The sequence below is a fragment of the Puntigrus tetrazona genome, chromosome 2 (genome assembly GCF_018831695.1).
Source record: "Puntigrus tetrazona isolate hp1 chromosome 2, ASM1883169v1, whole genome shotgun sequence".
In the NCBI taxonomy this organism is placed as follows: Eukaryota; Metazoa; Chordata; class Actinopteri; order Cypriniformes; family Cyprinidae; genus Puntigrus; species Puntigrus tetrazona.
This window is the reverse complement of record NC_056700.1, coordinates 6,260,154-6,277,780: the sequence shown is the minus strand read 5'-3', so window position 1 is coordinate 6,277,780 and position 17,627 is coordinate 6,260,154. Positions and strand designations below refer to the sequence as shown.

The window sequence follows — 17,627 nt, the reverse complement described above, 5'->3', positions numbered from 1 at the left end:
ATAAAAGGTAAAGGTGTATAGGTCAGCAGAGGCTTAATGAAGGTGAAGCCTAATGAAGTGATGGATTATATAGCTACAGCGTAAGAGTTATGAACACTCTCTTTTACTGCATGCATTTGTAAATGCGGCATGTGCAGAAATAATGCTTAATTAAACATTATTCATTTTAAATTATTTACGGGCAGTTCTTTTTTGTATTTGTACCTGTACATAATAAGGATGTTTATGTTTACCCGCTATTTATTACAATGGGAGATGTTGGCCAAGATGACAGCCTCGATGAAAGTGAATATAAAAACTGAGACTGAGGGTATCATCTTCTTCCATAAAGGAAGTGAGATTTGCAATAAAATGATGGTGAGTACATCGTAACAGAATTTCCTTTTCTTTAGGTTGTTTGTGAACAAAAAACTGATGCCTTTAAAGATCTCGATTTGTGTAAATACTATGATTGCCGGGTTAATGTAGTATATCTTCTTTGTAAGTATAGAACAGATCGGAATACATCTTCTGAGTAGTAAATAGATTGTAAATTATACAAATGCATAAAAGAAATGCTCTTATGAAACTTTATATAATAGACACACATTACGATATGATTGCAAAGGACGGGCCTTCTGATGGTTTGAAATGTGCAGTGAGAAGCACAAGCTATTCTGGAGGAGGCGAGTGTCAGTTGTAGCAGAGTTGGGAGCGATGCGGAACTGAGTTGCTGTCCAGGGTGCTGAATGACGTGCAGAAGTTCCCTGTCCTGGAGGACACTCCAGCTCTTTTGCCGGTGCCTGTTTTAGAAAGCTCATCTCACCTCAACTGAGCTCGGGAAGTGTATGTCTGGCGTAGCTTCGCAGACCGCATTTGCTGCATATGCATCAATAGTTTCCTAAATTCACCCTGCATTCTTTGTTCCCGGTACCAATAAGAATGTCCTTGACACGGATTTCGGCACTAAACTGCTGGGAGTGCAGCAGTGGTCGTGCTCACGACCATGATAGAGATGCGTTTCGTATCGTAAGATGTGAGATGGAATGACATGAGTGGTCGCAAGAAGTCGCATGAGCCCTCACAAACAAGTTAGCACAAATGCGTTGGAGTGGTAGCGCATAGTACCGCAGACACGGAAGATGTGCTCACCAGCGCCAGCGGCCAATGAGAGCGTTTTTCATCGCTCAACGGAGAGCATGCACAGCTAAATGTCTCACCGCTGGTGGTTGTAGTCGGCTCCGATCGTTGTCCACAGAGACACTGCAGCATATGCGCTCCTTTCTTCAGGAAAAGCCTCAGAATCCTCATTGATTTGAGTTGGTGTGGATCCCTCGTCAATCCACGCAAACGAGCACAGGATCACAACAGAGGGTGACTGTAGTATGAGCCCCTCGAGTAGCTATACAGTGCAGCTGCTGTGTTCGGAGCATCAAAAATAGCGAAGGGCAACAGAAGAGAGCCTCGAGTGAGGCATCTCGAGCGCATCTTGCTACTTGTTTTCCAGTAGCAGACTAGTAAGTACTCGCCTTAGCATAGTTAGCTCCAGATGCAGGCTGCGCAAGGACGTTAGAGTGATTTGCGAATGCCTCGGTCTTTACTAACAGACGTGAAACGAGTGCCCCGTGCACGCTGAAGTTCAACTGCAGGAATGAATGACAGGGTGGCCGCTGATAAGGTAATGCGCGCAATGTTTTTTTTTTGGCGACACGGGGTAACCAGCGGCATAAATAGCTAGTTAAAACGCCAATTGTTTCGTGCCCATAGGGAGCCAAAATGAGGCGTAGAGCCTACGTCAGATGCAGCCTACATTTAAAGACAAAGATTTTTTTTAGCGCATGGTCAAGAAGTTTCGCACCTGCCTTGAGCTGTATCGAACGCTAGAGGACGCTGCAGGGTCAACAATTTCACCGGCCAGACGGAGATGGAACTGAAGTAGTGTAGTTGAATTATCAAAACCAGGAGAAATGTTCGTCACATGTATTTTTTAATCATGTTTGGTTATTATTATTATTATTATTATTATTATTATTATTATTATTATTATTATTATTATGTTATCATCTTTCTATTGCGTTTATTAGCTGTTTTTTAAGTTATTTTTAATCTAGTCAAAATAACCCAACTTGCAGATGAAATTAATTGCACAAGGAAAAAACAGGATTATCTGGGTTTTTTTTTTTTTTCAAATGAGCTCTTCAAATATTCACCACGGCACTTTTGCCAATTTTGGCAAATTTCCTTGCAGGCCTGACCTGTACGGTTTAAAATCAGTTCTTCAGTCTTCAAAAACTGGAATCATGCAGAAGATGGTCAGCTTTTACTTTTTACATTCTTATTGGTACCGGGAACAAAGAATGCAGGGTGAATTTAGGAATCTGCCCTGCACATTTTGTATCTCTCCCTCATCTATCAAACCTGAGTGCACTCATCAGGTCAATAGTGGAGACTGCAAGACCTAAAATGGGTGTGTCGGATGTAGGGAGACATCAAAATTTTCAGTGCCGGGGGTGCTTCATGGAGAGGTTTGAAAACCACTGCTTTAGAATAATACAGGCTTTTAAAAACGCTTAGACAGGGCCCTTGAGTTGCTTAAGGTACTTGAGGCTCACTTAGGGAAACCATTCAGTCATATTCCTAATCTTTAGCCCAAGTCTGCATAACTACAAGCATATTACATGCTTTAAACTTTAAACTGCTGTAAAACAGGAAAAACTCTAAACACAGTTCTCTACATTACACATATCATTCAAAACCAACAGCTCTTCTGTCACTTATGCCCTACACACAGTGTTCATGTGTGAAAACACTTATGCATAATTTGTTCAATTATTAATCAAAACTTTTGTTTTCTTATCTTTTTAAATAAAGATGTATGCAATTCTGTTCACTTTGTAGCACAAAGGAGAGCCAAAAGGTTGATGTTGTTTAATAGAAAACGTTTTGTACTTTTAGGGGGGAAAATAGTATTCATGGACATTTTTCTGCTGCAAATAGTTGATAAAATGTAAGAAAGAAATTCATGTGCTCAATGGAAATTTTTCTATTTAGTCTTCTTTGACATTCAATATCTCAGGACCGAAATGAGGTGGAAGGAGAATTATGTTTTGTGATATGGTATTAGCTGTATCTATTTCAAATTTAGTTTCAAAGTTGCATCATTTTGGAACAAAAAAGGACTTTTTGTTCAGTTCTTGACACCCTAAAGGCATTTAAAAACTGTTGTTTTCTGAGTGGCATACATAAAAATAATAATTCATAACTCCGGTTGTCTGGACCACTGTGAGGCACTAGAGGGCATTCCTGTGTCTTGTGTTCCTGCATGTTGTTCTGGTAATAGACTACATTTCCCATCATGCTGTGTTTTTATTATTGTCTGCCTTGTTCCAGGGCCCATTACATAAAACAGGGGCCTGTACTATTTTAGCTGGTTTAGCTGGCAAAGTTAGTTTTGTCTGGTTTGTGGCAACTTTGGGTTTTAGGCACCGTGACAGTAGTTTGAATTTTAGCATTGTTCGTTGCCTTAGTAACTTAGGCTCCACAGCTAACCTGCTCCAGGGCAGGTTATGTTCTGGTTTAGAGATCTCAAACTGACACAAATTTGACCAGTCAGCTTTAAGCAAAGTGCCACATCTCTGATGCAATAAAGCCACTCCTCCAGTTTATCTCAAACTTAAAGGACGCGACATAATAAAAACACTTTTAAACACAAATTAAATATTTAAAATTAAATAATTTGACATTATTTATATAATTATTATCTCAGAAATCTATTACAAAACCAGCTTTATTTAATAGTGAATCATTAAAAATTTTAATTAAAATAAACATATAGATCATATGCAATATATATATATGTTTTAGAATTAATAGCAACAAACATAACTCTGAGTAGTTGACAAATAAAGATTTGTCAACTCTCATGAAAAGTGAATCACAGTTTCAAGTGATGTAATTGGCTGCTCATTACTAATGTCACTCATTTATATTTGCACACACTCTATTAACTCAGGATCAAGCCTGAGTTGACAGAGAAAGCTGATGATCGGCTTCATGGTACCAAAATTGGAATGGTTTGGTTTTGTTAACTCAAAACCAACCCTGAATTTATTTAGCCCAACATCATGGTACAGGACACAGGTTTACCCAATAAACCAGACTTATTTTAGTTGGTCTGACTTTGAACAAAATCAATAGCAATAACTCTTATTTGGTAAACTTGTTTCATGAAACAGGCCCCTGGTCTGCCATTGTCGTGAGTAGAGCTGTTCAAATCTGATTATTATAATTTTTTGATTCTTGTGTTTTGTTTTTTTAGATTAAAGGAACCTAATCTCCCAGGATTTGACAGCAGGATTTAAAGGTCATAAAAAAGTATCCACTGCATGCTTTGCACAAAAATTAACAAATTGTACACTGAAACAAAATATTAACAATAACACAGACAGAGCTCACGTTTTAAACTAACATCTGAATCATTTTTTGAACTGGTTCTTCTATTCAGAAGAACTAATCAAGAAATGAATCAGACTCCTAATCACTTTTTGGGAGCATGAGTGTGCCAGATTATAATAAAAAGAAAAAAATATTTGATCTAATATTATCGTAATTATGCGAACATAAGGGAGGCAAATAAAGCTGCATCCTTAAATTCAGATGATCTCCATACTGACTAATTTTCTTTCAGTCTATTTTCATTCATTTTTAGTGTCTGAGTCTTTGTAGGATAAAAAAATGAGGAAAAAATTAATTTAAGAACTGTCCCTATATTTATCTCTTTTTTTCAGAAACAAACTATAAACTATTTTAAAATATAAATAACACTAAGATGAGAATGAAAACGAGCTTAAAATGGGAATAATAATAATTATTATTAGTATGTGTATGTATCATTCTTTAACTGTACCATTTAGAAGATATATAGATCTATAAATATGACATGTGACTACAGGTACATTTCAGAAAATTAAATATTGTGAAAAACTTTTTTGCAGCATTTAAAAAAGTGAATCTTTCATGTATATTTTGGATTATTTACACATAAAGTAAAACATTTTAAACATGTTTTTTTATTTTTTTATTTTGATGATTAGAGCTTACAGCTCATAAAAGTCACAATCCAGTATCACAAAATATTACAATACTTATATTTGAGTTTCATTAATTTACCATCCCTATAATAGAAATTCTTGGTATCTCTTGTTCTTTGATGTCACAATAATGGGGAAGACTGCTGACTTGGCAATGGTCCAGAAGATGATCCCTGACACCCTGCTAGAAGAGGGTAAGTATGCTGCCAACACTTTAACCGATTTTTTCAATTTGAACAGTTTTACATTTTACTATAATATAGACAGTATGATACTGTAAAATGTGTATAGAGTATTTTACTCTAAACAGCAAAGGATTATGGGAAAATATATGGTCACTATTGTATTTCTCCAATACTGTAAAAGGACAAATGGGAATGTTGCTCTGTTAACTGAACATAAAGGTTAGAATATTATTTTTGTTTTATGCAAAGCTACAATGTTTTTCCTGGATTTGAAGCCTTTTGTCTGACTTACGTCTAGAATGCCGCCAAAACACTGACAACATCGACTAATGAGTAAGTTAAGGTCACCTACACTAGTCGAAATAAACTCTAGGTAAACTGAGAAACACGATTGTACATCTTTCTGCCCTTCAAGGCAGGTTAGCTCATCTAACATGTGACATAAAACAGTGAATTAAGGTGAAATACTGAAGTGCTTTAGGCAACACCACTGTTTTGGTGGAGATTTTACACAGTATTTTCTAGTACTTCTTTTGTTTGTTATTCTCAGGATTCTAGTCTGGAACTCGTCTTCGACATCGGAGGTGTACCATGTTAAAAAAACAGCTACAACCAGTCTAGGCTGAGAGACCAGCGAAAAATCAGCTACTTTCAGCTTAAACCACTTAAGACCAGCCTAGACTGTTTGTAGCTGTTTTTGTTAGCAGGAAATATCATAGAATATCATAGTAATCTCATTTAGCCTGAGTTAACTAACTTATAAATGTGTGTACCGATGTTGTTGTATGTAACTTTAGAGATGGTCACAGACAGACATACGTTGACATAAAACCAAAAGCTAATATCAAACTACTGAGAAAGTCTGAGTTAAAAAAACACCACTGTTAATAACATCTTTTGTATTTTATTTTCAAGTTTGTAATATTGTCATCTGCATGGGAGGTGTATTGGAGTCTTATCTGAGACTCCGTCGTAGCAGTGCTAATAACAGGTTTTGGCTTTGTTTGCGTGTGCAGTCAGATCGGTGTATGGCATTGTTTACTTGTGTTTTCCAAACGCTCTCAGGGTACTTTGAATCAAAGCAATATAAAAATCCTGGCCAAGACCTGTCCGGGAAAATGGCACATAGGTCACCCTAGCTTCCATTAACTTAATAATGTTGCTAAATTAGCCTTTAGCTGCTTCACTAACTCACAAAACAGTTTGACTTTTTAAAGAGATGAACAGACTAGCAATATAACACGTTTTGCTAATAAATAGTAAAATTATTATTATTTTTTTTTTACTTTTATTTATATAGGGCTTTTAACAATACAGGTTGTATCAAAGCACTGAACAGTATCAAATAGGAGAATACAACGATAGAAATATTATAATGATGAGATTGAACAATTTATTTTTAACTGCAGAGATGGTCTCTGTAATCAAATCTTGAAAAGCGCCTTAACTAAGCAAGCCAGAGGCGACAGCAGCAAGAAACCAAAACACCATCCATACAGAAGAATAGAGAGAAAAAAACCTTAGGGGAGACCAGACTCAGCTGGGACCAGTTCTCCTCTTGCTGGATACCCAGCACTTAATTTCCAGTTCAATTTTAAATGCAGCTATGTCAAATTGTGCAACAGACTTTGTGTCTGTCTGTCTCTGTCTCTGTCTGTCTGTCTGTGTGTGTGTGTGTGTGTGTTCTGGTCTCAGATGAACGTCATCACTGGGTGCTGATCCACCATCTGATCTGGATACAAGCTGAGAAACAGAATAAAAAAGAAACAGACTAATATTAGAGTAGATGCCATTCCTTTTACAATGTAAACGAGTACACTGTGTGTTATGGCGAGTGTTCCCGGTTCTGGCTGATCTGATTAATGCAGTCTAACAATCCTTTAACGGATTGGAATAATAGAAGTGTATTAGTGTGTTATGTGTAGACTAGGTTAAAAAGATGTATCTTTAATCTAGATTTAAATAACAGAGTGTGTCTGCTTCCCGAACAGTGTTAGGGAGATTGTTCCAGAGTTTGGGTACTAGATAGGAAAAGGATCTGCTGCCCACAGTCGATTTAGATATTTTATGTATTATCAAACGGCCAGAGTTTTGAGATTGCAGCTGACCTGCAGGACTATAATGTGATAAAAGCTTGCTCAAATATTGAGTAGCTAAACAATTCAGGGCTTTATGAGTAATTAGTAACTAGTAATTAGTAATTAGTAAGTAATAAGTAACAAGATATTAAAATCTATCCGATATTTGATAAAGAGCCAATGCAGTGTTGACAGAATGGGGCTAATATGGTCATACTTCCTAGTTCTAGTAAGGAACTATGTTTTGGACTAGCTGAAATTAGTTTATCAAGCGTGCAGAACAACCACCCAAAAAAGCATTTCAATAATCTAACCTTGAGGTCATAAACGCATGAATTAACATTTCTGCATTTGATGTTGAAATGCATAGGTCGTAATTTGGCTATATTTATGAGATGGAAAAACACAGTTTTATAGATGCTAGATGCTATTAAAATCTAAATTATTTTACTGCACAGTAATAAAAAACATGTTGTGACACTGTCTGTTACAGGAGATTTCAGGAAAACAGGATCCTGACTATTAAGGATAGAATCATCATACAACCTGCTGTACATTTTACAGAAATGCAGAATTAGGTGAACCAAAACATTTTGTTTTGCATTGCATTTACATTTATGCATATTATTTTATTCAAAGCAAGTTACAAATGATTTTATTTTTTTGTGCATCAAGATTTGAGTTTTCATATGCATCAAAATGATTTCTGTTAAACCAACACTTAAACAGCAAAATGAATCAGAAAAGGTATCTTTATACTGTATCCTATAAATTCATTAGACCAAAATTTGATTGTTTATTACAGTAAAGCATCAAATATAGATTCTTAATCATAGTATGCCTATTATATGCACAGACTTTACACACATACATTTAGAAAGATTATATGAACAGATTGGTTAGTATTTATTTATTAGATGTCAGGGCAACAAAATTGATTGATATTAAAAATACTTAAAATAATAAGTGATTTTACTGTAGCATTTTTACGATCCACAAATTACCAACATGTTGACCCAGTTTTAAATGCTATATTTCAGCTTCTTTTGATGGTAAGTTAAAAGTTCCACTGAGATCATATTCCCAGTGCACCTGCCTAACAATGCATATTTTCAGACATTTTGCTGTAGCATTTTTAAGTTATAGACCCATAAAATTTTAAATTTGGGTTTTTTAATTAAATCACAATATGACAACTGTAATAACACAGGAAACGGATAATAAAATAAAAAAATATATTACACCAGTTGAGAAAAAAGCAAAGCAGCTTATACAGCTTATACCAGGGGTGCCGGACGTCAGTCCTGGAGAGCTGCAGTCCTGAATTTTGCTTCAACAAAACACACCTAAACAAGCTAATCAAGGTCTGAAGGGTTACTAGAAAGTTACAGGCAGGTGAGTTTTAATTAGGGTTGGATCTGAACTCTCCAGGACTGGAGTTTGCCAGCCCTGACTTTCAAAATTAAAGCAAATTCTTTTGAAAATCTTTTTAACAACAAAGTTCATATTTTACTCAATTTGTTTTTGTTTTTCACCCACTGACAAAGTTATGGCTATGGCTAAATGGCTATTATGGCCAAACCATCATGTCAAACACAGTAAAAAACACTGAAAGTTAGGATTAATTTTAGCAAACTGACCGGATTTCTGTCAAAACTGATTACAGAGACCATCTCTGCATTTAATAACAAATTGTCAATAACAATAACAATAACAATCTCGTGATTATAAAGCTCTATCATTGTATTCTTCTACTTTATACTGTTCAGTACTTTAATACAACCTGTGTTGTTAAAAGCACTATATAAATAAAAATGATTGATTGATTTTAGCATGTTTTATTTTAACCATTTTAATCCACATCCTCAAGCATAATTTTGACTAGTCTGGTTTCAATCACCACACAATGTTATGAGAACATACTTGCACACAACCCTACAGCTGTAAAAGAACACATTCAGCCAGTTTCAAAAATCTCTCTACACTCAATTTTTCTTGTAATTTTCGACACATGTTATGAGCTCTGATAACACCAACTTGATTGTCTCGAGTACCATTTAAGCCGTTTCCAGTTCCCCATCACCACATTCACTAAGTCATGTTTTAAACAAACACATTTTGAACATTTTTTCCTATTTACCACACTTTTCCATCTTAAAGAACACGGATTTTGTTGCATACAGAACCCTTCACATTTGACTGGACTTGCTGCATGTACTCTTTCATGTCCTCCACATTCATAACTAGGATTGCCAGGTTTTCACAACAAAACCCGCACAATTATTAAAACTAGCCCACTCCATGTGAAAAAATACTTTAGTAAATTTATAGTAAATACTATATTTCGAGGGGGGTTCCCCAACCACAGACTTGCCAACACTGTTCCTGAACACTGAGTAAATGGCTTTTGCTTGCATTGTCACCTGCACCGCATGCCACATGTATAGTTTAACTCTCTCTGTCAGTGGCCAGGGATTCACGTGTGATAAATGCAGGGAAATAGCTAGGCTGTCAGAAAAGGTTTCAGAATAAGAGACACACATCCAAACTTTAAATGAGGACTGTAATAATGTGAAGCCTGTGGTTACTGCTTTGGATGCGAATAGTTCCGTGAATCATGTACATTGTTTGGTTACAGCAGGGCAACTGGGTAATTGTGAAGCACACTAGTTGAAGAACAAAACAAGTTCTCCCCACTCAGTGACAAACACACCGACAAACCTGATGAAAGAGCTCTAGTAATGCACAATTCTATTATTCGGAATGTAAAAATACAGACACCAGCCACCCTAGTCCAATGTTTACTGGAGGCCAGAGCGCCTGACATCTTGGCAAATTTAAAAGTGCTGGCTAATGCTAAACGTAAATTCAGTAAGATGGTTACCTGAACCTGTTAAAAAGAGATGGTCTTCACCCCTTGGTGCCACTCTTCTCTCTATAAATATGGCACATAGTCTTAGAGTTCGTAATTGACTAACTGGGGTCCAGGTCGGGAAGCAGACAGAATGGCTAAACCTACCATCTGCTAGCTGCCTCATGTCACAGAATGCAGTTCACTCTCAGCACATAGGGACTTCTTTCACCAACAATTTAATTGATGTTCAACAAATAAAAATTAGATATAATATACAGATATATTACAGAGAAGCAAATTACAGATATACTGTAAATAACTGTAAATCAGGTCCCTTTCTACAAAAGCATTTTATATAAATTATTTGATCCATTATCATAACCTACAATTGCTTTGTTTGACAGAAACCTGGCTAAAACCAGATGAATACATTACTTTAAATGAGTCTATACCCCAAGATTACTGCTAAAAAAAATATGCTGCATTCAAAAGGTAAAGAGGGAGATGTTGCTACAATTTATAGCAATATTCTCTGAACTTTTCAGAGGGAAGGCTTTAAGTATAAATAGTTTGAATTTATGGTGTTGCATATAACATTATCTAGAGCAGTGGTTCCCAACCTTTTTTAACTCACAGCCCACACAACCAAACACATATGTTTCCGCGGCCCACTGCAAAAAATTTTTAATGAACCTGTTATTTGTGTCGGGTTAGTAACTGAGTACTCAGAATACTGAGTACTGAGTCTTTATTGAATAAACGGGTAAACGCATAGTAACAGTTTATTATTATTTTTTGTTATTTAATTAATTATGATATTTAATTATTACTACACATTTTTACGTACATTAGCAATATTATTATTTCTATTGATAATAACTGGCGGCCCCCCTGCAATACCGTTGCGGCCCACTGGGGGGCCGCGGCCCACAGGTTGAAAACCACTGATCTAGAGAAACATGTGCTAGTGATAAAATTCCCTTTGATGTTTGAACTGGCTACTGTATACAGGCCAGCAGGGCACCCCACAGATTTTATTAAAGAATTTGCTGATTTTCTAACTGAAAATACATGACAAATGCAGATACAGTCTTAATTGTTGGTGACAATATTCCTTTTTAGAGAAAAATTATATCTGTGAGATATACCAGTCAGGATTTAGACTGTAATATACTACTGAGACTGCTCTCATTAGAGTTAGCAATGACCTGCTTCTATCATCTGATCATGGTTGTATCTCTTTATTAGTGCTATTGTATCTCAGCGCTGCATTCAACACTATCAACCACAAAATTAACTTGAATAGACTAGAAATCTATGTATTAGTGGAAGTGCCTTAGCATGGTTCAAATCTTACTTATCTGTCCACCATCAGTATGTAGCAGTAAATGAGAAGGTATCATGTTGATCACAAGTGAAATATGGAGTACCTCAAAGCTCAGCATTAGGGCCAGTACTTTTCACACTTTACATATTACATCTGGGAGATATTATCAGGAGATGGTGTTAGCTTTCACTGTGGAACAATCTCCCTAAATCTGTTTGGGAAGCAGACACAGTCTGACACACAGTTTAAATAATACGCTAAATATGCTTCTATTATTCAAATTCATTAAAGGATAGTTAGGCAGCATTAAGTAGATCAGCAAGAACTGAGAACACTCCCCATAACATTTACATTTACATTTAGTCATTTTGCAGACGCTTTTATCCAAAGCGACTTACAATTGAGAGTACAACAGCGATTCATTTTTTTAGAGAGACAAACAGACAGTGTAAGTGCTTATAACACCCAGTCACAGGGAGTGTTCAAATTAGTACATGCCAGAAGGGAAGGAATAAACAAGGGGGATAAGAAGAGAGACAGAGACAGTGAGAGTGAGAGTATTTTTTTTTTTTTTTTTTTTTTTTTTTTTTTTTTATGATGAGGTCAGGTATTGCTGAAAGATGTGAGTTTTCAGCAGTTTCTTAAAGAACACACAATGTACTCGTAAAAAGAATGGTATCTACACTAATACTTGTCTGTTTATTTCTTATTCTGATTCAGATCAGATGGTGGATCAGCAGATGATCACAAGAACCACAAACACACACACACACACAAAAAAAGAAGTCCTTTACGCAATCTGACATAGCTGCGTTTAAAATTTAACTAGAAATTAATTGCTGGTCGTGTGGCCAGAGAAGAACTGGCCACCAACTGAGCCTGGTTTCTGTAAAGTTTTTTTTTTCATTCTGTGATGGATGGGATTTTGGTTACTTGCCACTTTTGCCTCTGGCTTGCTTAGTTGAGAATATTAAATTCCTAGTGATTATTGTCAATTTGATTATGCAGACTGCCTCTGCATTTAATAGAAAAGTGTTTAATCTGTTCATTATACATTACTCTCTCTCTATTTTCCTATTTAATACTGTTCAGTGCTTTAACACAATCTGTATTGTTAAAAGTCCTATATAAATAAAAGTGATTGATTGACTGACAGTACTAATTTGTAATTTTACAGGTTATTACCACTTTATTACCCCAAATTTGCATATTATTCTCTTATACCTACAGAGAGGTACTGAATAGTACACTATAATTACAAAAAGGTACACTGTATATTTTGTTTACTTACGCAGTACATTGCGGGTTGTAATCTAAAGCGTTACTGCTTTAGTCTTATTGATTGTTTGATTTTGAGTAGAGGTGAAAAGTGAATGAGTCAGAGGTTTTGTGAAATTAGTTTGGTAATTTGTATTTATGTTTAAGAGAGATGGTTTTAAGAAATGTGTTTTAGCAGTTCAAAAAAATAACTGTGTAGAAGGCTAAGCCAGTTTGTTTGATGTTAGAATCAGGTAAGTAGAAAAACAGACTGAAGAGAAGAGAAGAGAAGAGAAGAGAAGAGAAGAGAAGAGAAGAGAAGAGAAGAGAAGAGAAGAGAAGAGAAGAGAAGAGAAGAGAAGAGAAGAGAAGAGAAGAGAATGGTGAAGTAAAGGACAAGTAAATTCAAGTAAAGGGCAAATAGATCAGGATAGTTTTACATTGTGGTATTGAAAGGATCATTTCTTGCTAACAGAGCAAAGTTTCTTCTAACCATGCCCCTCTCGTCTAGACTGATTTATTAGCACATTTAAGGACAGTCCTGTTACAATGTTACAAATGTAAAGCAAAGCATTTTTTAAGGTTCTGATTTTTTTTTGTTGTATGCATATTAATCATGTAAAGATGTTTCTTTAAATTTACATCTGTTATTCTATCAATACTTAAGCTTTCAAATAAATAGATATAAATATGATGTACAACATGACAATGAAACATACACATTGGAAATAACATTGCTGCTGGACAAACAGAAGAAATTGCAGAGATGAGGGAGAAATTATATTAGTAAATAATATATTAGAAATTAAATTAGCAAGATAGAAAGCATACTAGATTGAGCATACTTATTTATGAGAAAAAAAGACAAAGAAGATGTGTAGGTCAACAGACTTATGACAAGCTTAATGATGCTGAGAAGACAGTGAAAACCTTTGCACTATGACAGCACTTAGCACATTTCTGTCCCTGCCTTTTCTGTGTGACTGTTTTGACAAGATGTCAGAGAATAAGAATAAGAACAAAGAATAAGAACAAAAGCTCTCAATACAGCTAAATATACCAGTTATAACATATAACTATAGAATAATTTCATTTAAAGAACAGTATCATAGCTATTAAACTATTTTTTGTTTTATATCTGTAATTAACCTCAGACTGATCTTAAAGAAAGTCTGATTTTGTGTAGGCTGTGTGTTAAAGTGGAAATCAGATGCATTTTCTATAAGTTGGTATGATTCTTTAGGGTCGTCATGAAACGTCTGCAATATACATTGTCAAATACAGCTCTGTTCACAACAACCCATTTCAGTGCATGCCTATGATAATGAGCTGCTGCTCACCCCACTCTTCTTTTCCGTGCAAGAGCAAAGTAGATTGGTAAGTAATCATAAGAAATATAAAAATATATGATTTGTGCAGAACAAATTCCAAGTATGGGTCACATACATTTTAGGTAGCACATTTTTTCTTAAAATTAACCCTGCACTGTTAAACCTTACCAGGCTTTTCATGAGTAAAAAAACTGGCAACACTGTTGCCAGCTAGTTACTGTAAAGCATCTGTAACAGTGACTAACTTGTAACAGTGTTGCCAGTATAGTACTGTGCCTATGCCAATACAGTGACTATCTGCAACAGTGTTGCCAGTATTTTACGGTCTTAGTACCATTACAGTGAGTAACTGCTCACAGTGAGAGGCAGCCCCCCAGCTTATCCACCATGTGTGGGAGTTCACTACGGTGAATGAGAGAGTCGCCTTCCTGCGTTTTCGACTTGGGATTAAGTCTATCAGGACATAGGTCAGGACTCTTTGGCATCATTTTTTGATGCACAGGGTACCCGTTTAACATTTTTCAATGTGAAGGTCATCAGTTGTTTGTCTTAATATTGATTTTTATGTGTTTGTATAAAATTTATAGATAGAATTTATATTCTCATTAAAGTACCTAACCCTACCGAGTTCTGAACAATAAAATACACACAGGCAAATGTGAGTGCAGTCACGGGTATTTATTGCAAAAACTGACTATAAGCGGTATAAAAGCATTACAAACAAGTTGCGTTGCATTCCATGTCCTTCTGAAGCTGTACAATGTCTTTATGCAAAGAGAGTAAAAACATGGTTTTAAATCACTGAAAATGATCCCGAAAATCATGCGATCGGTCACGAGATACACAAGAGCCAGTAGCATTTCACAACCAATGCTCATGTAATGCTACAGACTAAAGAGTTTTATGGTGGACAGAGAAGGTGATTTCATTTATTCCTTTAGTTACCAGTAATTTACCAGTTAATATTGCAGATATTTCCCTTAATAGTCTTGAGAGTAATTTACTGTTGTTTATTATTAGTGTGGCATAACCTCATCTCACATCACAGTAAAATACCTTTCACTGATGTTAAATCTAAACACTGGCGATTTTAGAGTTTTTTACCGCGAGAAATCTGAAGCAAGTTTCAACGGTGTAATTTAACACTGCAATTAAAGTCTGTTAAGCTATTGAACATTTTCTGAACAATTAATTTAGTTTTACTTTTGTGTGGCCCAACATTTTTGAGTAAACTCTTCTTCTTAAATGGTAGTGTTATTTTTAAGCAAAGAGCTTATACTTAAAATAAGTAAAAGCTAATAGAATTGTCCATTTTAACAGCAGCCGCCATTTTGGGGTGAAAGCAATGTGGCCCTCCACTTTTAGCTGACTTAGCTTACAGCCTGAATGATGACAACAGTAACAATTGCAATCACTAGACTAGTGATCATGAAATGCTGAATTAATACTAACATATGAAATTCAATTATTGACAGAAAATTATAATGTTGGACAATATAATTTTTTTATTGCTTTATATTAATGTTTGTTAAAGGAATACTGTAAACGAAAAAAGGCTACAACTAATACATGATAAATTCAAAGATTTGTTTTATCTGAAAATAAATGCACAAAAACCTTTATCTTTATAAAAGATCTTATAAATAGCAGTCAGAACCAAATTAACTCTCCCAAAATGTACAGTTTGGCAAATTTGAGTGGTTCGTGTTTGAATGAAGAGATCAACGCAATCTCTGCATTGTGTCTTGAATTTCCACATAGAGGTGTGCAATATAAGGAGTATGTTTTCTCATTTTATTCTTTAAAATACCATTATCCACTTTTTTCATTTGAAAAACATTAATTATACCTATTTAGGCAAGTTTCATATGATGTTTCCCCTTACAGCAAATGCGAAAGATGCAAGACCAGAAGTATGCACAAACTCGCATTGCCAAAGCTCGTCGGCGCCATCTTGTGTACCAAGCCCATTACAAATGTGTAAAGATGCATAAGCTCAATATAACTGTCATAAAACTGACATATCCATATAAATCATTATTAGGGTTTCTATGGTTAGGACCCGAGGTTCATTAAAAGATTTAAACTAAAAACAGTTGAAGTACACTTTTGTGAATAATCACTTTTTGGGGTCTTTAAGAAAATGAGCCAATATTTTTACTGTCACACATTTTGCAGTTGATTGCCCAATGCTGTGTTCTTTTATTCCACTTTGAGTTCTCTTTCATTTGTTATTCTGTCTGTTTCTGTGTATCTGTGTTGTTGTCCAGTTGGAATTTTCACCCCAAAATGGCGGCAGCGCTACGAAGCAAAAAGCATCAGAGTATCTCCTTGTGGTCTTTTTTATTCTCTGTTTTAAGGGGGTCATCAGGATACAAAATTCATTTTTGTTGTTGTTTGAAAATAAATGGGTGTTGAAAGTGTGCGTATATATACACAGAAAAATCGTAGAGTTAAATGAACACTGTATATAAGGCTCCATCCTACAAAGTGTTAAAAGTAACTTTTAACTGATTATTTTACCTGAATTATTAAATTTCTTTGTTACTTAACTTTTATTAATTACAACAACCTTGTGACTCTACATCAACATATTCCGTATTTACCATAAATGCTAAAATGATTTCTTACAAGTTGTTCGATCAAAAAAAAAGTATTTCTTTTAGGCACAGACTCAAGACTTCAAGAATCAGATCAACTCTGAGAATCACAAAACAAGCTACTAAAAAGTCACAAAACAGCAAAAATAAAAGAAAATAATAATAATAAAAAACAGTCATGCTCACAATTTATTTATGCAGCTATGTATGATGGGAGCCATGGATGAGTTTTGATTGGCTACAACATGCTTTTTTGATGGTCTCCATTATTGTGATTCTCACGCTGATTCTTGATGTTTGTGTCTCAATGAAAAACTTTTTAAAAAAGTTTTGGACAAAAATTACTTTTAAAAACATCTCTCTAATTAGACCTAAATTGCAGTTATAGCAGCCAAATACTCCCAGCAGTGTTCACTTAACACCAGGAGTTTTGTTTCTTAGGTGTGCACAAAGCTTGCAGTGAAACATAAGATCACCATTTATAGTAATAAATATAGTAGTCATCATTTACTCCCAACAACTGAGCCACAGAAGACGCAAAGAAATAATATTAGTTTCATTTTTTTAATGGAATGTGCTGATACTCTATCTGTCTGAATGCAACTAGGTTCATGTGAATCATTCATGATCCAGCTTTGTCTACAGAAGAAGTGAGTAAAAGGTTGTTTTTTTTATGAATCTTTGCAAACTGCCTTTTCTAATATGTTCTACTTAGCACATATTCAAAGCTGCTTGACACTCTATGGAGAAGCTCATTAGCATTTAAAGCACTGTTTTTACAGAAAGCTTAGTATATACCAAGTGCTTTTGAATGAGCATTTTGAATGTTATTGTAGTGTAACTGCTTGCAGTATGTTAACGTCAAAGTAGGACACTAATGTTACCGTTATCCAACATTTTTTCCAGTGAACATAGTCCTACATTTT

The 17,627-nt window shown here is 35.2% G+C and overlaps 1 protein-coding gene across 2 annotated transcripts in view; it reads right to left on the bottom strand.

The window, feature by feature from the left end:
- fgf12a (fibroblast growth factor 12a) overlaps positions 1-17,627 on the bottom strand; it is an 80,022-nt gene that overhangs the window by 59,792 nt on the left and 2,603 nt on the right. Inside the window, exon 1 of one of the 2 annotated variants that reach the window (XM_043217065.1) lies at positions 1,200-1,765. The exons of the other annotated variant lie outside the window; for it this stretch is intronic. Coding sequence (XP_043073000.1) covers positions 1,200-1,290 — 91 coding nt within the window. The 5' untranslated portion in view covers positions 1,291-1,765. Of the gene's footprint in view, positions 1-1,199; positions 1,766-17,627 lie in introns of those variants that run through there. 2 annotated transcript variants of the gene reach the window in all.